At 49.3% G+C, this 21,082-nt stretch overlaps 2 protein-coding genes across 4 annotated transcripts in view; one reads left to right on the plus strand and one right to left on the minus strand.

The window, feature by feature from the left end:
- The window catches only part of LOC127592950 (kalirin-like), a 32,268-nt gene extending 19,786 nt beyond the window's left edge, over positions 1 to 12,482 (minus strand). For 2 of the 3 annotated variants that reach the window (XM_052054083.1, XM_052054074.1), the window contains exons 1-30: positions 11,982 to 12,482; positions 10,954 to 11,028; positions 10,752 to 10,866; positions 10,483 to 10,675; positions 10,135 to 10,358; positions 9,760 to 10,066; positions 9,555 to 9,677; positions 9,286 to 9,477; positions 8,734 to 8,865; positions 8,536 to 8,670; positions 8,368 to 8,460; positions 8,147 to 8,269; positions 7,948 to 8,064; positions 7,502 to 7,576; positions 7,298 to 7,420; positions 7,115 to 7,167; positions 6,781 to 6,928; positions 6,531 to 6,700; positions 6,348 to 6,445; positions 4,840 to 5,003; positions 4,623 to 4,742; positions 4,467 to 4,546; positions 3,846 to 3,984; positions 2,923 to 3,057; positions 2,564 to 2,717; positions 2,349 to 2,464; positions 1,919 to 2,041; positions 1,370 to 1,552; positions 664 to 788; positions 370 to 436 (exon numbers count right to left, since the gene is read on the minus strand). In XM_052054083.1, coding sequence (XP_051910043.1) covers positions 370 to 436; positions 664 to 788; positions 1,370 to 1,552; positions 1,919 to 2,041; positions 2,349 to 2,464; positions 2,564 to 2,717; positions 2,923 to 3,057; positions 3,846 to 3,984; positions 4,467 to 4,546; positions 4,623 to 4,742; positions 4,840 to 5,003; positions 6,348 to 6,445; positions 6,531 to 6,700; positions 6,781 to 6,928; positions 7,115 to 7,167; positions 7,298 to 7,420; positions 7,502 to 7,576; positions 7,948 to 8,064; positions 8,147 to 8,269; positions 8,368 to 8,460; positions 8,536 to 8,670; positions 8,734 to 8,865; positions 9,286 to 9,477; positions 9,555 to 9,677; positions 9,760 to 10,066; positions 10,135 to 10,358; positions 10,483 to 10,675; positions 10,752 to 10,866; positions 10,954 to 11,028; positions 11,982 to 12,036 — 3,957 coding nt within the window. In that variant the 5' untranslated portion in view covers positions 12,037 to 12,482. The remainder of the gene's footprint in view (positions 1 to 369; positions 437 to 663; positions 789 to 1,369; positions 1,553 to 1,918; positions 2,042 to 2,348; positions 2,465 to 2,563; positions 2,718 to 2,922; positions 3,058 to 3,845; positions 3,985 to 4,466; positions 4,547 to 4,622; positions 4,743 to 4,839; positions 5,004 to 6,347; positions 6,446 to 6,530; positions 6,701 to 6,780; positions 6,929 to 7,114; positions 7,168 to 7,297; positions 7,421 to 7,501; positions 7,577 to 7,947; positions 8,065 to 8,146; positions 8,270 to 8,367; positions 8,461 to 8,535; positions 8,671 to 8,733; positions 8,866 to 9,285; positions 9,478 to 9,554; positions 9,678 to 9,759; positions 10,067 to 10,134; positions 10,359 to 10,482; positions 10,676 to 10,751; positions 10,867 to 10,953; positions 11,029 to 11,981) is intronic. The other variant, XM_052054092.1, reaches the window with a different exon arrangement.
- A 645-nt stretch (positions 12,483 to 13,127) lies between these two features.
- LOC127593485 (IQ calmodulin-binding motif-containing protein 1-like) lies at positions 13,128 to 20,888 on the plus strand. Its single transcript, XM_052054985.1, has 15 exons — positions 13,128 to 13,312; positions 13,387 to 13,494; positions 13,981 to 14,149; positions 14,261 to 14,378; positions 14,456 to 14,531; positions 14,642 to 14,741; positions 15,839 to 16,005; positions 16,438 to 16,532; positions 16,617 to 16,735; positions 17,733 to 17,799; positions 17,925 to 18,000; positions 18,179 to 18,339; positions 18,705 to 18,842; positions 18,923 to 19,079; positions 19,937 to 20,888. The coding sequence occupies exons 2-15, from the start codon at positions 13,392 to 13,394 to the stop codon at positions 20,122 to 20,124; spliced, it is 1,734 nt and encodes a 577-aa protein (XP_051910945.1). The 5' UTR covers positions 13,128 to 13,312; positions 13,387 to 13,391; the 3' UTR covers positions 20,125 to 20,888.
- Positions 20,889 to 21,082: the final 194 nt, after the last annotated feature.

Below are 21,082 nucleotides of genomic sequence, written 5' to 3' on the forward strand. Positions count from 1 at the left end.
TTTAAAAACTTCTGATTGGATCGGTGAATTAGTATTGTTATTTTTTTTTTCCAAGATGGATGATGACCTGACGGCCATACAGAATGTAAAAAAAATCATTTCTGAAATTTTAGTCGACTATCCATCCACCCATTTCCTAATCCGCTTATCCTCACGAGGGTCGCGGACACGCTGCAGTCAATCGCAGCCGTCGTCAGGCAGTAGGCGGGGCACACCCTGAACCGGTTACCAGCCAATCGCAGGGCACAACCATCCGCACTCACAATCACATTTCGAGTGCTCCATTAGCCTGCCGTGCATGATTCTGGATGGCTTTTGCCATCTCTGCCTAAAACCAATGCGAGCAGTGCAAACTGAATCGAGTAGTACCTCGATGCATTCTTGAAGGTCCCTGACGTAGACCCTCTCCGTTTGCAGCAACTCCGCCATGATGTACCTGCAATATACACACTTGTCAGCCAACGTCGAGCGCACTGCAATGGTTCTTAGCATTTTGTGGGCCTGTTAAACTAGTTAAATCATTTGAATGCACTGCACGTAAGCTAGATTGAAAAAAAAATCGACCCAAATGAATGTTTGGCAACATATCACAATCATAAAAGATGAAATATAAGACTTTAAGGATCACCGCGCAAAGGCAATGACCAAGACTCGGTGACTCACTCTTTCTTGCGGGCTGAGCGTCTCTTCTCATCGCTGACCTGGTGGCCGGGGTCTGACAGATTGACTTCCGGGTCCGAGTCAGACAGACTGTTGGGAATCAGCTCGAGCTCCAAGTCCTTGTTGTCCTAATGGGGGAAAGGGGGGTGTGGCGGGGGCGGGAAGGGGGGGCACACCCTCCTGTTTATATTCTTTAACTATTTGAAGTAATTAAATAATCATTTGTGAACCCATTAGGTGAGTGACGTTGTACAAATGTAGCATCGTGGTTGTCATGTTTCGGTTTGGGACCAACAGGGGGCACCGTAGGGCTCCCACTGCAGCTGCACACCTGTTATGTAATTTATGTAATTAGTGGTAGAAAAGGACTCCCGCCCCCGACCGCTCATTGTCAACTCGTTGTGTTGCTTGTTTGCTTCTGTCAGGTTTGTTTGTTACGTTGTATTCGTTTTGTTCTTTGGACTTTGTTTTGGATTTAGTTTTCTCTTTGTTTTAATACAATTCTTCAAGTTCACCCTGCTCCTCCCTCTTTCCTGCTTTTTGGGGTCCACCACCACCTCGCATGACACGTTACACTGGTCGGAAATCACCACCCTGATGATGATACGTTTACATGTTCCCGCTGTAACTGGCAATCCAATTTACAATGCGGTCGATTGGAAATGCTTTTGACGAGGCGGGGTGGGGGTGGGGAGGGGGGGCGGGCTACCTGTGAGCAACCTCCCAGTGCCGTCTCCAGCACGTGGCGATACTGGCCCATCCTGACGGTGAAGTCCCGGTACCGTTTATCCACGGCGGAAACACAGCGGCGAAGCTCCAGGCGGTGGGCGTGGCCTTTAGTCAGCATGCTCTCGGCCAATTGGATGAGCAAGTGAACCTTTTCCTGGGTGTGCTGAGGAGAACATGACAGACGCAGTCAGAGGCTTCACGCCGTCATTTTTGTCACCGTGCACACTTGGAGCTGATTAAAAAAAAATATATATATATATACAGTTTTTTTAAAAGACCAAATTTAAATAATTACATCAAAAACATTCTATAAACATTTTAGCTACATTCAAACAAAATCAATCACTTCTTCAAAGATTCAATCCACTGAAAAGTTAAATACAACTGAAGTGTGCTCAGGCAGTGGCTCTTTCACTTGCCACTAGGGGGAGCCCAAAAAACACACTGCGCAGACTCACTGCGCTAAAGCTCTTAAAAAAAAACAAAAATAAACCTTTACACCTCGGGCCGGCTCCGTGCACACTCTTACCTTGGCCGAAACACAAAACTGCCGGTGCTGGTTGAGCAACTCCTGCGTCTCCGTCGCTGTTGCTCCCGGTGACGTGTGTGTGGCCAGGTAGTGGTCTCCTGACTGTGCCAACCAATCCAGAGCCTGTCCAGTTCAGAGTATTGTATTTATTTATTATTATTATTATATATTTTTTTAAATAAATGACTCAATGCAGCCTTTCAAGACGAATATCTGCATTTTTACAGAGAACCAGTGACAATGTAGTGGGGATTATTTCAATTTTTGTGCATTTTGGGTGACTTGAGGAAACGTGATCAGAAGTAACCAAATTTACTTTTGCTGCTGTAACAATATATCAATCCATTTGATCAGAATAGTATGCAAGGATTGATCATTGCAATACAGTTACATTTTCATCAACACAACATCAGTAGCCAGCGTTACGTACCTGCTGCGTGTGGTTCTGAAACATGACGTACTGCTGGCACTGGTCCAGTCGGCGCTTCTTTAATGTCCAAAAATGAAGCACTCTATTTTCTCTCTGAAGCAACTCACTGAGGATACCTGGACACCACGGACATACGCACAAATAATGAGCACCGTGTTTTCTGGGGCTCCTTTACATTTTCATGTACATGCGTGCGTGCGTTGGGTTCATGTCACCTTTGACCTGTTGCTCCGGTACCCGTGAGTGCCCGGTGACCTCGGTGACCCCCGACACGGTGACGTTGTGGCCGGAGATGTTTGCCATGGTGACGCTATTGCGGTGGATGTACTTGAGGAAAACTTCTGCGTTGCGTCTTGCCAGTGTGCAGGCCTGTTTCCATAGTAACAAGAAAGCGAAGGGCGTCGTCATCGCCGCTAGCAAATTAGAATTGTGTTTTAACATTAGCAGTTCTCCAATTTTTGCTGCAATTTTTTTTTAATTGCCCATGACTTTGTAAAGGGCCAAATTGTAGCTAGCTGGCAGACCCCCAGGGAGCCGTGGAACCCGGGTGGGGAGCCACTGCTTGACACGACACCTTGAGAAAGGCTTCCTTCTGCTCCATGTGTTTGTTAATGAGAGGCAGGAGATGCTCGGGCTGTCTGTCTCCGCCCCCGCACCAGTCCTCTTCCCTGCGGTACTCCTGCTCCAGACTCTCCAGCACACCGCATACCTGCATATCACAAGTGGACACACAGGTTAGCATGAGGGCACTTTGGGACATCATTCGGGATTACTGCTAGCATACTAAAACACTCTCATATACACTACGGAAATGCTCTCTCACCCCCCCCCCCCCCCCCACACACACTTCTCCATTCCCCCCACCTCTGAAATGCCCTCACACTCACCCCTGAAAAGTTCTTACACACACGACTGACATTTTTTTCACTCACACACTACTGAAATGCTTCCACACAGACATTTTTTGAAGCCTGAAATGCTCTCACACACTACTGACTTAGGGTCAGGGCACGAATTGCCGGTGACTCGCCTAAAAACAGACACCGAATCAGAATTTTCAAATTCGAATCAGAACAGGCCACGCTAGCACAATAATGCTAACTGGGCGCGTAGCTTAAAGTGTCATTTCTCCCTTCTGTCGTCCCCCCACGTGTCTCGCTTGTTACTTTCGCAGCCCTCCGAGACCGAAGGAAACCGCGGAACTTGTGAAAGTTGCTACAGTGCACGTCACGGGTGAAAGCGGGCTGCGTTGGCGCCGTCCTAACAAGGTAAACAAACTACGATAACACCCAGGTGAGCATAGCGCTAGCTAGCAGTTGGTATGAACAAACCAGAAATCTCAACCGACAAGAAAAGTGAATTTTAACAGCAGTCACAAAGTAGTTGTATATATATATATATATATATATACACACACACATATATATATATATATATATATATATGAATAAAAATGTCAAGTATGATATTGATAGGAGGACAAAACTTTCTGACAACCTGTTGCGATGTTCTGTAGAAAGCGGCGGAAGCGTTGACCAGTTTGAGTCGGTCCTCGATCCGCAGCATCAGAGTCTGCCAGTGGAGCGCCACCGTCTGTGCGCAGGACCTCACTGCATCCGGATCGTAATGGCCTGACCTGGATTAGGGGTCGGTGTTTTGGGTCCAGCAAACAAACGCAAGCGGCACGGAGACAAACTCAGAGACAGAGAAATTGGATGCAAAATAGATCTGGTATAATCCATCCATCCATTTTCTAATCGGCTTATCTTCGGGGAGACGTGCCGGAGGCTATCCCAGCCGTCTTCAGGGCGGTAGGCGGGGGACACCCTGAACCGGTTGCCAGCCAATCGCAAGGGCACACATAGACGGAAAACCATTCGTGTCAATTTTGGGGTGCCCGATCAACCTGCCATGCATGTTTTTGAAATACCCGGAAAAAAATACCCGGAAAAAAACCCACACAGGCAGTCTGGAGCCAAAATTGCACCTCTGCACTGTGAGGCCGACGTGCTAACCATTTCATCACCGTGCCGTCAGATCTGGTCTAGTTGATTAGACCCCCCCCCCCCAAATCCTTACTTCCCGAATGCCTAATACGCAGTGCGTCTGCGGACTAACCTGACGAGCAGTTCCGCTCTCTGCTGCAGGGCCAGAGCCACCTGGTGGGTCCTCTGCAGGGAGTCAGCATGCAGGAGAGCCTGGACATAACACCAGTTAGATGTTCCCCAATGCAAAAACGCGAAGCCTTCAGTTGTGCGCGTGCGTGCAGTAAACCTCTATGGCCTGTTGGAGGCGCTCGTGTTCCCTCTGCAGCTGTTCGGCTTCTGACAAACAACTGGAGTTCAGCATGCAGGAGGACAGCATGACCTCACCCTCCGTGATCCAACCCAGCACCTGACCGACGCACACCGTTCAGAACCACGGGTGTCGACCGCATATTCGGCCGTGTGACCCCTGTGACCCCTGTGACCCGTGTGTGTGTGTGAGTTACCTGTTTGACCTGATTCTGTAGGTGTCTAAGCTGCAGGTTCTGTTCCAGGTGCGTATGAGTGTGATCCGCAATCTGCTGCAGTTCCTTCTGTTTGTCCAGCATCAGGCGTTGCAGCTCCTCAACCTGAGATGAGAGATTGCCCTCCACCTCTGACAGCTCAATTCCTGGTACACACACACACACACACACATACACACACACAGAGAAACATGCAGACATGTGCACGTGCGTGTCAGAAAATAGACTCCGCCAATGAAATTCAAGTACATTACTATAAATGTGCAACCACCAATCATGTGCTTAGAGTGTGTGTGTGCGTGTGTGTGTCTGTGTGTGTGTGTGTGTGTGCGTGTGTGTGTGTTCACGGCAAAGTCAATGAGCGGGTTTCCATGGGGACCAGCTGAGTGCAGTTTCCATGGCTACCCCATCCCCCTTTCGCCCTCCCCCATTATCCTCCTCTGCTCCCCCCCCCCAACCCCCCCACACACTTAAATCATCTGTATGTTACTGAAGCAGGCAGACTTACATCAGCCACTCTACAGTGTGTTCATATATCACATTCTACCCAATCCTATTTTCACCCTTAGCGGTTTTTTTCACTTCCGCAATGGTGCTGCTCAAGGTATCGACCGGCCGTTTTCCTGTAGGGGGTCTGCGCGCTCCAAAGTGAAGAGCGACACGGCCGCTTCACCGCTCCCGGCTCGGCGGCTAAGCCGTCACCCGCAAAGTGACATCATTTAGGTGAAGCCTGCAATTTTTGGACCCGCGAGCGCACCGAGGAGGCAGCGCGAGGACCCCCGACGCAAGAAAGACAAAGCTACTTATTCAACTTTAGAGAGAAGGGGGCTATGAACTAGAGTAACCGTTCAGAAGAAAAACGACGAAGGAAGTGGCAAGCAAACCAAAAGAACCACCCAGTTCATGGAGAACATGATGACACTCCCTCTTTCTGCTTATCTGGGCAGATGCAGCGATTGAGGCAGAAATGCCCGGACTTCCCTGTGCCGATCTCCCTTCTTTAATAGCACCCAAAAAGAACTTGGTGCTCATTCCGTGCTTCTGAAGAAGAACGTGTTTGGTGTTCCACCGGCAAAGAACCAAGTAGGAGTGACGTCATTACGTCATGAAGCTTGACACAATTTTGATTCCAGATCCAACCTTACCATTTTTCTTGAGGAGTAAGACCCCAGTGGCTTTGGATTTGAACCCCAAACTCTGTGTCAAAGGTCAGCACTGCAGTGTTACCCGCAGAGCCATTCACCCACCACCAACGTTTTCAAAGAATATTCCATTCGATTTAGTTTAGCACACAACCAAAATCCAATTTTCAACCCAATCCGCTGGGTCTGAATTATGAACTTTCATCATCCGATAACGAACTGAGCTCTCAAAATATATCAAGAGCCTCCGGAAACAAAACAAAAAATGAAATGAAATGATCGGCCGTGTCACTCCTTGGTCCGTTTTGTGAGAGAACCGTAAGAGTTTGCGATTCCCGTTTGCCACACCTGTTGACTTGACCTCTGTGATGTACTGCTGAAGGTCGTGACCTTGTTGGACCACCTCGTAGGTCATGTTGTTCACCGCGAGCCTCCGTTCCATGTGCCTGGGGATGCAATCGAACGAATTCTGAAATATCCGTCTCAAGCGGACATTTATGTTTCTCTTTGTCTGAACACCAAAGCGTCTACCTGTGAATACGTTGCTGCGCTAATGTTAGCGCCTCCGGGCTGGCTTCAGCGAGTCGCGACGGCCCGAGTGCTTGCTTGTCTTGGCTTGCGTCAGATAGCCGCTTCTCGGCTGAAAGGTCCTGGGATTGTTTCTGGAGCTCCTGCTTCCAGGCGTCCATCTCGCCGGTTACCTAGGCAACGGAACGTCGTCCACATTTGACCGACAGCCGCCAGGTTTTCAAGGCCATTTGGAAACGTCCCCTACATTTACCTCCAGTATGCACTGTTGTAAGATACGCAATTGCAGGTAAACATCCAATCGGATCTTCCGCTGATGGAAAACGTCCTCCAGCTGAAGGTGGAACTCCTCCAGGTGCTGCAGCACAGACTCCACATGGGCCACAGAGCTGCCCTGGGGCCTAAAACAAATGCACACGACAGTTACTTTGTAAAGCACACCTCAAGCGATCGGCTTCACGCGTGGAGATGAAAACAAAGACACCCAACTCGAAACAAAACATGAATACTCGATTGAGCCCGAGCCGGCTCACGGAGGGAAGGAACCGTAACCGCCTCGGTAATCGAAAGGCATCCAGGCTCTCTACCTGAGTTGCAGGATGAGGTCTTCCCCTTCTCTGATGACACTCATTGCAGCCTCCTGAGGGGCGGGGTTTAGAGCCCGGGGGTTAATGTGAGGGTTAGAAGGTCGGCAGTGGAAGGGATGTCTGGCTTCGGTGAGCAGGTTTTAGTGTTTAGATCTGGGATCAGACAAATCAGCCCTTTTTTACCTGCGTGTTGGCCTGCTGCTGTTGTTGCTGGTTCATAAGCGCCTGCAGAGCTTCGACCGATTCCGAACCGCTGCAGAGGTCCGTCGAGAGCTGCTTCTGGAGTCCTTCCATCCAGGACGACAGCTGCGTGCGGGAGGTCGGGTGACTGTGACGGAGATCTCGGGGTTTCCAGTTCCGTCAACTCGAAATTCCTTCAGACGTTACCTCTTTGGTGTGCGTGTAGAAGGACACGGCCAAGTCGAGCAGCATCTTCCTTTGTTCTACTTTCTGAATGAACGCCTGTAGAAACACACGCAACACGTCGCACGCGTTTCTCTCCGGATCGATCATCAAAATTGATCATGACAATTTCTTTGAGCGGAGAAAATGAAGACTTCGGCATCGCGCTGAACTCATTCACTCCCAAAGACGTTTGTAGACGTCTTTTCAGACTCAGCCTAGAATCGGCTGGTACTGAATGAGTTAAGAGTTGGGGTCAAGACTGAACATGAGGGTTATCAGTAAAGATGGGAAAACGAAGCTTCATGAAGCACCTGTGATAGTTAAGTTAAATTAAGTTAAGATCTCCTTTATTTGTCCCACACTGGGGAAATTTACAGCCTCCAGCAGCAAGAATGTAGGTAGAAAGTCACGTCGAGCTGTCGGGTCACCTGCATGCGGAGCTCCAAGTCTCGGGCCGCCTGGTAGATCTCTTCCTCCTCACACTCGCCAGATTGAGCCAGTTGGTCAGCGGCTTCCAGGAGCTTCTCCGCGTTGGTGTAAGTGTTCTGAAAAATCGCACCGTGAACACGTCACGCGTACGTATAAAAGAAGTTGTGACACGGTGAGGGGGGAGGGGGTCGCGCTCACTTGAGCCACTTGCTGGAAGTCGTCGTGACGTTTCTGAAGCGCTCGCGCTCGATGCAGAGACTTGCCGACGCCGCCGTGTTTGTTGAGGAAAACCTCGCCATGCTGCTCCACCCAGTCCAACACCTGACCCGGTCGGAAGGGGGAGGGAACAACGGATGGATCGAGATGCTTATCGCGAGGACCCAGTGCGTCGCAAGCCAGGAAGTAGTCGGGCCCCATACCTGTTTGACATCTTGTTGAAACACGCACAGCTGGAGGCGCTGGTGGAGGCGGAGCTTGCGGTGTTGCCACGCGTTCTCCAGGTCACGGTGACCCTGCGACAGAGTTCGGTGAATCCGCAGCTGTGCCCGTCCCCGAATGTCGTCGCGAGACGCCGAATCGGCTGTTACCTGCATGACCTGGTGCAGAACCGCCATGATGCCATGCGTGGTGCCGGTGAAGTCCGGTTTCGTTGACGTGTCGTTGTGCTCGGTCACCGTGCTGCGCTTTAACACCTCCAGCAAGGCTTTACCACTCTCGCTGACCTGCGCGCAGACGGGGTGAGCGGAATGGCAAAAAAAACCCCGCGCCCACGACGAGACAATCACCTGGGTGTAGTTGGCCGACACCTCCTCATTCAGCTCCTGGTGTTTTTTTACAGCTTCCTCCAGCTCAGCCGTCGCCATCGGCAGCGATGCCTCGGCGTAGGTCTGAAGCCACGCCTCCGCTTTGTGAAGGAACTGCGTACGTAACAACAATAGGGCCGATTCGCAATTCGCTTTTAACACGTGTTTGCTTCTTCCTTAGCGCGCTGGGATGCCTATTTTAATGCCAAAAAATAAAAATAAAAAACGCCATTGACGTGCTCACCGTTAGCATGCGTAGCTTCAGTCTTACTTGCTAGCTTAGCAAGTAAGACAGTCTTACTTACTAGCTCTCTGAAGCCATTTGAACACAAACGGTGAAGCAATCCATGTAGACATAATATAACAGTACTCACATGCATATATTCTTTATCCTCTATGAAAAAAAACAAAAAACGACTCATCCTACTGAGTCACATCTAGTTTTTGGTTTGTGTGCATGACTCCCTCTTGGCGGCCGAGGCGGGCGCACCGACCGGGAAGCAGCGGCGCAATCGCCGACTTGTGACCAATCACCTGCTCGGCCCCTTGGTGGAAGCCAGTAGCCATGGCTAACGTGTTGCTACGCTCTTCCAGAGCTGCGGTCAGTAACTTCCAGTCTTCTTGTAGCTGCGAGGACACCGTGGCAATCCTCTCCGCCCCAAAGTGACCAGCCTCCGCAAGCCTGGCTGCCACGGTAACGACACTGTCCACATTTACACTCCCGTTCTACACACACACACACACACACACAGGATGTGAGGCTCGCAAAGGATGGACCAGCGAAAGTTCCTTCACAAACTCACCATCACATTCGAGGTGAAGTGCTGATGTTGTGATTGTAAGTCAACGGCGTGCTGGTGGTTCTGCCCGACCTCCGCCAAAGTCTGCATGAACAACTCCTTACTGTGGGCGATCCACTCGGACATCTGTCGGACGCAAAATTGGATGAAGCGCCATTTGCGGACGACTCGCCAGCCGCTCGCTAGGGCGAAATGCGCTCCGGCTCACCTTGGTGGCGTCCTGCTCAAAAAGGTGCAACTGCAGCGCCTGGTCCAGGTGGAGCTTCCTGTCGCTCCAGCTCTGCAGCAGGTGAGCGCGAGCCACCTGCAGACGGTCTAGTAGAGAGGAGACCTTGGGAGCCACGCTTTGGAAGTCGGCCCCGCCTGACAACCAGCTGCCGTGGCTCTCGTTGGAGGCGTCCCCGTGGGAGGGGCCTAGGCGCATGCGCTGCAGCAAGCTCCTCCCCTCTCGGTCCAGGGCGTCGACCGGCGCTGTCGCGATGCTGTTTCGGAGACGATTGTGTTCTTCGAGTATTCTGGAGAGAAGAAAATGGATTGCGGTTGCTCTTTGGGGCACAGCTAATCAATAAGGCGGGATCCTTACTTGCGGGAGTCGTCCACATCTTGCGGTTCCGGTAAGCTGGTCAGGCCAACTTCCAGCTGATCCAACTGGTTCAACAGTTGCGTGGCGGCCCCCGAGAACTCCTCCAGACCCAGACGCAGCTCGGTCCACTCCACGTGATCGTACTCCAAGGAGCCGCCGAGGTCGGAGGTCAACTGAGAAGGGTCGACCAACCGGGACAGACCTTCGACAGACACTAGACTGGTCTGAAGACAAAATTCCGAATGGGTAACAATCGCTTCGGTAGGAATGTCAAAGTCGTCAAGTTGTCAGTCACAAAACTCGAGGTTGTATTCTGTTCGTCACTCGTTTCGAATGAAATGGCGCTACCTCGAAGCTGAGCTTGGCGCTGCCCAGGTTGGTCTTGTGTTTCTGCCAAAAGGTATCGGGTTTGATGAGCACCGCCGTGTGGATGTTGGAGGAAAAGGATTCCTGCAAAGTACGTAACACGGGCTTCACGCTGTCCCACTTACTACCGCGCATGTCCACTACCACTGTGAACCCCCGTGCACGCACGTCCTCGCTGAAAAAGAGAGAGAGACGGTCAACCGAGACGGTCAACGGAGCCGGACGGTCCCTGTGACGTAAAACAAGCGCACCTAGGTATGGTTGACAGGTACGTCACCAGCCGGCTCAGATCTTCCTGCTTTATCCGCTCATGGTTGGTCCTGGCCGGGAAGGTCAGGATCGGTCCTCCCCGTTTGTCTCGCCCTCCTGGACATTGAACCCGGCCGAGGGGGGGGGGGGGTCAAGACCAGACCGAAGCAGAATGCCGCCGAATGCTCTGGCGGCGAACTTTACCTGACACGAAGGCCACTTTCTCTCTGAGCACCGTCAGCACGTCACCCGCCCGGACCGACTCTGCTTTACCGGACCCTGGAATTCCGAGAACACGTCGTTATCTCTCCTGCCTCAACGTGAATGCACCAAACGTGGCTTTACCGTGGGTGCTATGCTGGGTTCTGCGGCTGAGAGTGGAGCGCTCGGACTTGCATCTAAAGTGTGGGAGTTTAGCTAAGTGACTCATCGCGGATGAGGTTTTCAGGACCATGGATCAAAACGATAGACGATAAACCCGAGTGATCCATCGGTCGTCAGTTTGAGCAGATCAGCGATGGGATGCGCACAAACATTACGCACCGAGTCGGCCACGAAGCCCAAAATAACTGCGTTGCGGAGGATCTTCAAAGAAAGTTGCTCCCAACTGTCAGGACTCATTAGCCTGATGACACAACAAGCATCAGGAAGATGTCTCACTCTGACTTGAAGGTGCCCGATGGCTGTTTTGAATGTTCACCCGTCCATTTTCCATAGCACTTAACCTCATTAGGGTCAAGGGTGAGCTCGACTGACTGTGGGCGAGAAGCGGCTGGGGTACCTCAATAATCACATAGACCAAAAAATTTTTATTTGTCTTTGATTGAACATGCATGTTTTTGAACGTGGGATGAAAGAGTGTACGCAAGGGGGAGAATGTGCAAACTCCACACGGGGAAGGCCGGACGGAGCCTGTGAGACGTTCCGTCTCAAACGTGATCATCGCAACCCCCCCTGTGAAAATCAATAAAGGAGTCCGTAATTATATCACCTCAAAGTCAGTAGCAGTTGCTATAATACGGTCATTAAAACGTGCTAGCCAATCAGAGAGCAGCATTCCCATTGGCTTTGGAGTACAAAAACTCGTAAATGGGCATGTGACCATATGCCCATAGCAAATGGTCAGAGGGTGCGCGCGCGCTCGCGCGTGCACATCTTCCAAGTCAATGGGCGTATGTGAAGGCATCATGGCGATAAAGCAGTTTTCGCGCGCGCGCTCACACACGCCCTACCTGCCGTCGCCAGGCCGTCCGGGCCCGTTTCTCCTGCTCCATCCACCGAATTCATCCTTCTCCCTCCTCCTCCTCGTCCTCGTCCTCGGACTCGCTCCTCCGTTATGTACCGTTGCTCGCCTCCTCCCCCTGCCTACCCGTCCATACCCGCGGCTTCACATCGGATGCGGCGCCCGAATTAAGCTAATATTAGTCCGCCGTAAGGGACGGATGCGTTCCCCTCCTCCCGGTAACGATCAGTGGGTCAGTGATGGTGCATCCTCCACGTTCAGCCTCGGCACACCTCCTCCTTCTACTCCTTTCCGATGGTGATGGGGAGGCTTTCTACGGTGACGCCGCCGCGCGGCACTGAATCTCACACTTCATCGTAAACGTTCGCGTTACCGTTACCCCATGCACGTACCATCACATTAACCGGTACCTCGCCCCCCCACCACCACCCCTGTTCTCTCTCGATGATGATAAGCTCGCTCGGTCTGCGCGGAGTAGCACCAGCGCGCATGCGCGCAGAGGGGCGCTGTGCACGAGGGCTGCGCCAGCTGCTGGACGCGCGCTCGCGCGCGCACGCGCAGGCGCACTCACGATGCCGCGAAAGTAACACAAGTTCGCATCTGGTATTTCACAGTAGTACTTAAAGCACACTAACATCAAATCGTACACTTTTAGTCCATTACGAACACCTAATGGTTCGATTAGTCTGCTCAAGTCGCACTGCGAGAGTACTGCTCAAGTACATACATGACTTTTCCTGCTCTTTTTTTATTAAGTAATTAATTAATTGTACATCTATATGTCAAGTCAAGTCAGCCTTTATTGTCAAATATGCTCTGTGTGTAACATACAGCACATATGTCAATCTCACTTCCCCCTTCTCTATCTATCTATCTATCTATCTATCTATCTATCTATCTATCTATCTATCTATCTATCTATCTATCTATCTATCTATCTATCTATCTATCTATCTATCTATCTATCTATCTATCTATCTATCTATCTATCTATCTATCTATCTATCTATCTATCTATCTATCGATATAAAGAGAGAAACGTATTAATTGGAATCGTTACATTTGTGCTTTGAATAATGTGAAGTGAAGCCAATGAAATCGCCTCTTACGTCATCATGAAGCGCCACGGAAGAGAGACGGCTACATGGTCGCAGGAAGATGACTTTGTTGTGTTGATTTATCTTGGCTAAATTGGCGAGTTTACGGCACTTATAATAACCGAAACGCCTCCGTAAAGGTGCCTTTAGATGCGAATGGTGTGGCATTCGCGGTCCATAATGGAGCGTTAAAACGGTGCTAGCCACTTTGTTTCGTGAAGAGGTAAGTGATTTATCTCGGGTTATTGTTGGCCCGGTGAGCATTAGGTCCATTGATTACTTATTACTATGCTACAGTTACGATGGAGCAGCCCGAGGAGGCTGTAATGCGCCTAAAGCGACAAGTGGAGGACTCAAGTCTGAACACTGCTGACAGAGTCAACCTGCTGAATGACACTTTAGAGAGTGAGACCTTTTCCTCTCTCAATTACTCACTGAATCTGTTTGTCTGGTAGCACGGGTTGGCAGATTCGGCAACAAGTCAACTTAAGAATACTTTAGAATCATGTGTATAGGGATGTGCAAATTCATATATTGCCTATGTCGATTTAGAGACAATTTTGAAACAAAGAAAAAAAAGCATAATTGTTCTTCACAGTAGAATTGTGACTTTGCAGCATAGGAAGATTCGTGTCGCAGAATGACAACAGTTGAGATTAACTGGGGTAATGGAATTTGTAAGCTCACATTTTATTTGATTTGCTCTTTTCCGCTCTGCTTAGCTTTACGCTTTTACACTTTCTTTCCATATACTTGCTGATAGGCGAGGAATGGATGTAGGATCCGCCATTATTGTTTGGGGCTGAATTTACCGTCAATTCCCCCAAAAATGTGAAGGTTGGAATAGTCCAGTGGGAAAAAAAAGTAAATGGGATCTCTCATCAAACCCAGAGTTTCTCAATGTGGCGTCGGACCAGAAGGACAGTAGTGCACTGACCAGAGTCAAGTCTCTTCTGTATCAGAACGGTATCCTGAGCCACTGTGTTACTCTCATCACTTTGAATCCCCGAAGACCACAAAGCATCTGGAGAGCCGCGGTCACGCTGGCCTCACTCACAACGTAAGTTCCGGCCAACTTTTTTTCTCTCTTTGTCATACTTCCCTATCAAACACAGGATGAGGGTGTTTGCCCGATCTAGCTTTCCGTCTGTCTGCTTATCTATCGCTTTAGCTCCTGTTGCGTGGGGGTGGAGCCTAGCGAATCGTCAGAGACTTTTCATCGGCTCTTCTTACCATCAGTTGTGGATGGCCTCCTGTCATTAGCCAGTCATCTTGCGCGGCGAGCAGATGTGAGGTGGCGCACAGACATATTTACCTATCGATCGCACGCGATATTAATACGTTTGACTGGCGTGCGCCGCGTCAGTGTGTCTCTCCTTTCAGGAAGGTGATGGACTCGGTCGGTTGCCTTCTACGAGCGCACGCGCAGCTCACCGCACAAGGTAAATACCCTCCTGGTTACGGGAAAGTGCCACGACGATCGCCACGTCTCAACCTTTCATTTATAATGTTCCCAATCGAAATGAATTGGCTGACTCTTGTTTGCTCTTAGTTGTCAGTTCTTCCCACTATGAACTCATTCAGTGCTGTGACGAGGTCACCATGTCACTGCTCTGTGTCCAGATGTGGATTAACATATGTACAGCAAACAGGTAACACACGCACGCACGAACACACGCATGATAAAACGAGCCCCCGTTTATCCCCCAAAAAAAGGAAAAAAAATATAATCACCTACACTTATTTCATAAATCTCTGCGAGTGTTCACATTTTTTAAATGACCACTCTTTTTAAGAATAGCCTTTGAGGTGATACATGTGCTCTTGTATCACATGTCTTAAAGAGAAAGAACTCTGTCAGCGCAGTTCTACAAATTAGAGGCACAGCGTGCTTGCTTCCAGCTGTTTGTCAATCCAAGTTGAGCTTTTCTGTAAACCTGAGATGATGAACCAAAATGAAATTGACATTAACCAAATCATATTATCATGAATGTCCGCTATCATATTACTAACATATAATGCAAACAGGCGGCCCGGTAGTCCAGTGGTTAGCACGTGGGCTTCACAGTGCAGAAGGACCGGGTTCGATTCCAGCGCCGGCCTCCCTGTGTGGAGTTTGCATGTTCTCCCCGGGGTTTTCTGCGTGGGTTTTCTCCGGGTGCTCCGGTTTCCTCCCACATTCCAAACACATGCGTGGCAGGCTGATTGAACACTCGAAATTGTCCCTAGGTGTGAGTGTGAGCGTAGATGCTTGTTCGTCTATGTGTGCTCTGCGATTGGCTGGCAAGCGATTCAGGGTGTCCCCCGCCTACTGCCCGGAGACGGCTGGGATGGGCTCCAGCACCCCCCGCGACCCTAGTGAGGATCAAGCGGTACGGAAGATGAATGAATGAATGAATAATGCAAACACAAAAAAAAAACAACCCAAAATGGCTTTACAGAAATTAGCATAGATGCTACAGCTACACGTTTGCAATTGATGTGTCCTCTTTACAGCAAACTACAACTGGGAGTGACAAATAAAAAGGTTGAACAAAGCACTACTTTTATTTGAAAAACGTTGCTTGTGAAGCAATGTGTTGGACGCATCGATGAAGAAAAGTTTTCTGATCTCCGTTTATAGATATTTGGAATGTAAAAACCCATAAAAAAAACAATTACTTTAATACCGGCAATATAGCATGGATGTAACCTTTAATTGCCAACGGTTCCCAGCTTAAAACGCTTTCCTCTATCCCGGTGTGCACAGCGACTTCCTCTCCAGCTTAAACCACGACGCCGTCCTGCTGCTGCTCAACGAGGCCGTTGGCCAGTTAGCTGTGACCTCTGATGCGGCAGTGGGCGGAGCATCGGTCCGACTGATCCTCCACATGGCCCGTCAACTGCTGCTTCAGCCCTTCCTCTTCCACTTCAAAGGTGGAGGTGGCGACGTCTGAGCAAATGTCGTTTGTTTATTTGCGGCCTGTTGGCGCCTCCGTTCACGTCGTAGCTCCTCCCACCCGGGAGCATTTTTGAGGAGATCCACCAAGGAGTGACAAATGTTTCGACAGCAGAGTTGTTCTGTCCTCAATGTCGTCATTTCGCTGAGATTTCAATTCATACGAGCAACACTCGATTCGATCAGAAGATGGAGCAATCTCTATTTCAACAACTTGTCTATTTGCTCAATAGCACACAAAAACGTCAGGGGAGCACCGCTAGTCTATGTATGCTTTTTTTTTTTTCGGAATTAAATGGACCTCAAATATTGTCAAGTGTTTGCGTGGAATGGAAAAACATCCAAACTTTCTGTTCTTAATGCGGGCGAATGCGTTCGATGAAATCGCAGACGTTTATTTGTCTTTGCAGGTTTGGACAGCCTGTTGGACAAAGACTGGCGAGGACGAGGCTTTGACCCGGAAGTAGATCAGCTGATTGCGCTTATCCAATCTCAGGAAAGCACCGTGAGTCTGTTGCAGGAGTGTCACCCCGTCTGTCTGTCCCCAAACTGGCGCTTTGTGCTGACCGCCCTCATCTCTTACGTATAGCCTTCCGGCGCCCGGGAAAGAGCGGCGTGTGTGATTCAGGCAGCTTGGAAATCGTATCTGACCAGACGTCGAGTCAAGAGTCTTGGCGGAGTGGTTTCCATGCTGCAGCGTCGCTTCAGGTGTGTCGCTCGATTCATGGTGGCTCAGGATGAGCTGGCATTAAAAGCTCAGATTCCCCACATCTCCAACCCCCAAAACCAGAATTCAGATTTTTCTTGCCACCTTCGCTTTAAAAAAAAAAAAAAAAACGTGTTCATGCATTTTTTTCCCCATTGGCTTCCATAGATGTGCTGCATTTGAGATGATAAAAAAAAAGTCTGCAACGTGTTGGTAAAAATTGACCCCCCCCCCAAAAAAAAACATGCTTTAAAATATCACGAATAACACTTTTTTTTTCTTTTTACTCCTCCTCAAAAAGATCCCAAATCAAGGGTTGGTATTATAAGGGGGTTAATAAGAAGCTGCAATTTTTCACATTGTTTAGATATCTATTAGTGGTTAGGCAGTATGCAGGGATTGTAAAAAAAAAAAATAATAATAATAATGGAATCACTAATTTTTGACGCATATCATCACCATCAAATCACAACGGTTGGCGACACTGACAGTTTAAAACAATCTCCTCTCTCTTGGCACCCACGTTGTTCGTATAAAGCAGTGCACGTCAGTGGGGATGGACTTTGAGCTCACCCCAACAAAAACCAAAAACAACCCCAACAAAAACATTCTTTTTTTTGTTTTTTTTTGCTTTTGTTTATTGAACATAAAACATATGCAGTAATAATTTGACAGAAAATAAGGTAGATTAAAAAAGTAAAAAGAAAGAAATCAGTCTTCATTCAACACCGTTATTATGTTCAAGGGAGTAGGATGAAGTCAAAAAACGGATCTCGTCCTACCCCGTTATGTGTTTATATCTACTAAATCATTTTTATATCAATCAGAAAAGAAAAAAGTAAGAAGTCTCCATTAAGGCTCATACTTTACCCTTAACCTTTGTCATTGACAATACAGTCGACTCGAACGAATCAATTAACTGTACATTGATTCATCTCCCTGCCCTAGAAGTGGTAATAGAATGTGTGCGTGTGTGTGTGTGTGTGTGCATTTTGTCAGGGCTCGCAGAAGACAACAGCAACAGCAGAGGGATGCACAGCGGTGGCAAGAGGAGTTGAATTATCAGGTGAAAACGGCACTCGCTTATACAATTCAATACAATAAATCCCGATTTAGAAAGTGCTGTAACAAAGCGTGTGTGTGTGTGTGTGTGTGTGTGAATTCGTGCACGTGCATTTTGTGTTTGTGCAGGTCCGTTTGCAGCGTCAGCAGGCAAGGACAAAGTTCCATCAAAAACAGAGAGAACTGCTGCTGCTTCTACCTCCTGGTACATTTTCACACACACACACACACACATACGTGTTTTGGTGCATTTTCAGGACGTCAGGAAGGTGTGTTATCATAAAATTGTCCTGAGATGTCATGAATACAAACACGCGCACACACACTCTCCAACGCACGCAGACACACACACCGTGTAACGTGTTACTCCCTCCACCATCCAGACCAGGTGCAGCCATACCTGCTGGAATGCGAGATGCGTGCCGCCGTGTTGATCCAGAGCGCCTGGCGAGGCTTTCGAGCCAGACGACGCGTCGCCTCGCTGCGACCTGCATCGAGACTCGCGCGTGCTCAGCAGGAGGCCGCCAGGACACTGCAGAGAGCTGTATACGGACATTTTTATTTTATTTTTTTTTAATTTTCCTTGTTCATTTCAAACATGCATCAAATCAAATGAACACACTGTGACAAAACAAAACAAAGCATCCGTGAAATCAACGCAGGAGAATCAGCCTCAATCATTAGTCGTGAATTACACGCTTACTACACATACATGTTTGAGTATCAACTTCTCCGTTCCAACCTCTTAATCTCCGGTATAAGCTGAAAATGCCCGAGATGCTGTGATTGTTACCTACAATTTTTTAATCACATCTAACAGATCAGATCACATGTACAGATTTGATGACATCATCCGATCCGACTTGAATCAAGAAGCAATGCCAGCTCGGCTCCGTTGCCATCTTTCAGGTCCGTCGCTTTCTCCAAGAACGTCGGGCGGCTAAAGTCTCGGCCTCGGCGCCTTGCTGGATTGGCCAGAAGGGTTTGACGGAGAGCAAGAGGGCAGCCTTGAAGAGACGGGTGGACGAATACGTCAGTCAGCATCCTGTAAGGCGCTCCTCCCTTGAATGATTTGGACACAGTTCCACTGTACGCTGCCGCCGCCATGCCTCTGCGTATGTGCGCAGTCAAGCGGGGCGAGTCGACAGGCGTGCGAACAACTCCACGTCGACGTGCAGTGGCGGCTGCGGGTGCTGCTGCAACAGGCCGCGCGACAAACGAGGGAGGAGCAGAAAATGGCCTCCCTGTTGGCTCGCGCTCACACTCAGATGGACGTACTCAAAGGTTTGTTTGTTTCGCTCGTTTGGCACATTGGGGCAAATTGTTTCAAATGAATGCGCTCGTCTCGAGACACGCTCGTATTGGCGTCTGTCAAAACGTCCTCACTAGGGTCGGGGGGGTCCTGGAGCCTATCCCAGCTGTCTCCGGGGACACCCTGAATCGGTTGCCAGCCAATCACAGAGCACACATAGACGAACAAGCATCTACGCTCACACGCACACCTAGGGACAATTTTAAAGTGTTCAATCAGCCTGCCACGCAAGTTTTTTGGAATGTGGGAGGAAACCGGAGCACCCGCAGAAAACCCACGCAGGCCCGGGGAGAACATGCAAACTCCACACAGGGAGGCCGCAGCTGGAATCGAACCCGGTACCTCCGCACTGTGAAGCCCACGTGCTAACCACTGGACTACCGGGCTGCCCCATTTTATTTTCAGTGTTGGGGAAAAAAATACTTTCAAGTCACGGTTCGCTCACCCGACTTCCATGCAAGGCAGCGTGGGTTCGATTTCGACTCGGTGACAGCGATTTATGAATAATCCCTGTGTCACTCATTGTTTCTTTATTTTATTTTTATCACCTCACACACAAAAGGGGGGGGGAAGTCGAGATTTTTCACGTTTTCATTTTAGGCTCTGACCCAAATTACAAAATGGAAACAAATATTTCACCGAAATGGAAAGAATGAACGAAACGCGGATTGTGAATGGTCGTCTGTCTCTGTATTGTGACAGTGCTGAGAGTAACCGTCGACCACTCCAGGGTGTAGTCTGCCTTTCGGCGGAATCGGCACCAGGGATAAGCGCTTGAGAAAAAGGATGGGGAAGTCTTGCCTTGATCCATCGGTTTCTTCCTCCGCAGATGCCCCGCCCCTCTCCGCTGTCACGGCGACTGACATCAAGTCCTTCCTGAGCCCTTGCGGTACCATCGCCACTCGGGCCCGTGACGCCCACATTGCCAGGCTGCAGGCCGACAGGCTACCCTGGTGGCGGACTCTGGGGGGGACCGCCGCCGAACTAGAATCAAAGGTGGAAGTGGACAGCAGCTGATCAAATGTCACCATTTGTATTCTTTGTCCTTTTTGTGAACATGCGAGAGAAGTGTGAAAATCATCCCAGTGCTCGGTAGAAACAATGTTTTAACAACAAAAGTATCGATGCCCCTCCTCCCCCTTTTTGGTCTCAAAAATGGTTTGCTCCACCCAATCCCTCTCACGTCTTCGCGACTGAGCCACGGGCCAAGCATCGGCGTGCTGGTTTTCAGTCACAAAGTCGTTTGAGTGAGTAGCCCTACCTTATTTTAAACCGGTACACGTGGCAAATTTCAACCTCTCAATAACATTCTCATCATTACCAGCCTTCATTTTTGACGTATTTCCCCACAGGTCACCACGTTTCAATTGCTAGGTAGGAGTTGGCTTTCTAGCTCGGAAACATAAACAGGTGGTCGCTACAGCCGTAACGGCCGCGAAGATGAACGAGGCACGGGACGCACTTTCGTAGCTCACATGTATCGTTTAAAAATAATTCTCTCGGCCCTCCGGATTCCCATTCTTTGCCAGTACCCTCGGTGAATTGTACATTTAAGGCCGCGGGGTTATTTTTTTTTTTGTGTTGCTTTTTTACAACAGACTCTTGATTGACATCCCGCCCTGCGAATAGTAACCCGTGTCGCAGGCTATGACGCAAATATTTGTTGACGAAATGTTGACATTTAATATTTATTCGACACATTTTAACAGCATGGGAAAACGTTTAGAATGTTTGTGTAATGTTTGCCCTCTGACATAAACCATATTAAAACAAAAAATCTATATTTCCCGTGTTTTTCAATTTTCAAACATTTTTGAAAAAGCTCTAGGGAGCCACTGGGGGGCGCCAAAGAGACGCATGGGGCTCGAGAGCCCTGTGTTGCCGACCCTAGGCCTAATCGAATGTGGCCTGGTGACTAACCTGTCAGCATCCCGCAAACTCCGATCCGAGATTCGTTTTATTGGCAAGTAAGCGT

This window comes from Hippocampus zosterae, chromosome 2 (assembly GCF_025434085.1).
Source record: "Hippocampus zosterae strain Florida chromosome 2, ASM2543408v3, whole genome shotgun sequence".
Classification (NCBI taxonomy): Eukaryota; Metazoa; Chordata; class Actinopteri; order Syngnathiformes; family Syngnathidae; genus Hippocampus; species Hippocampus zosterae.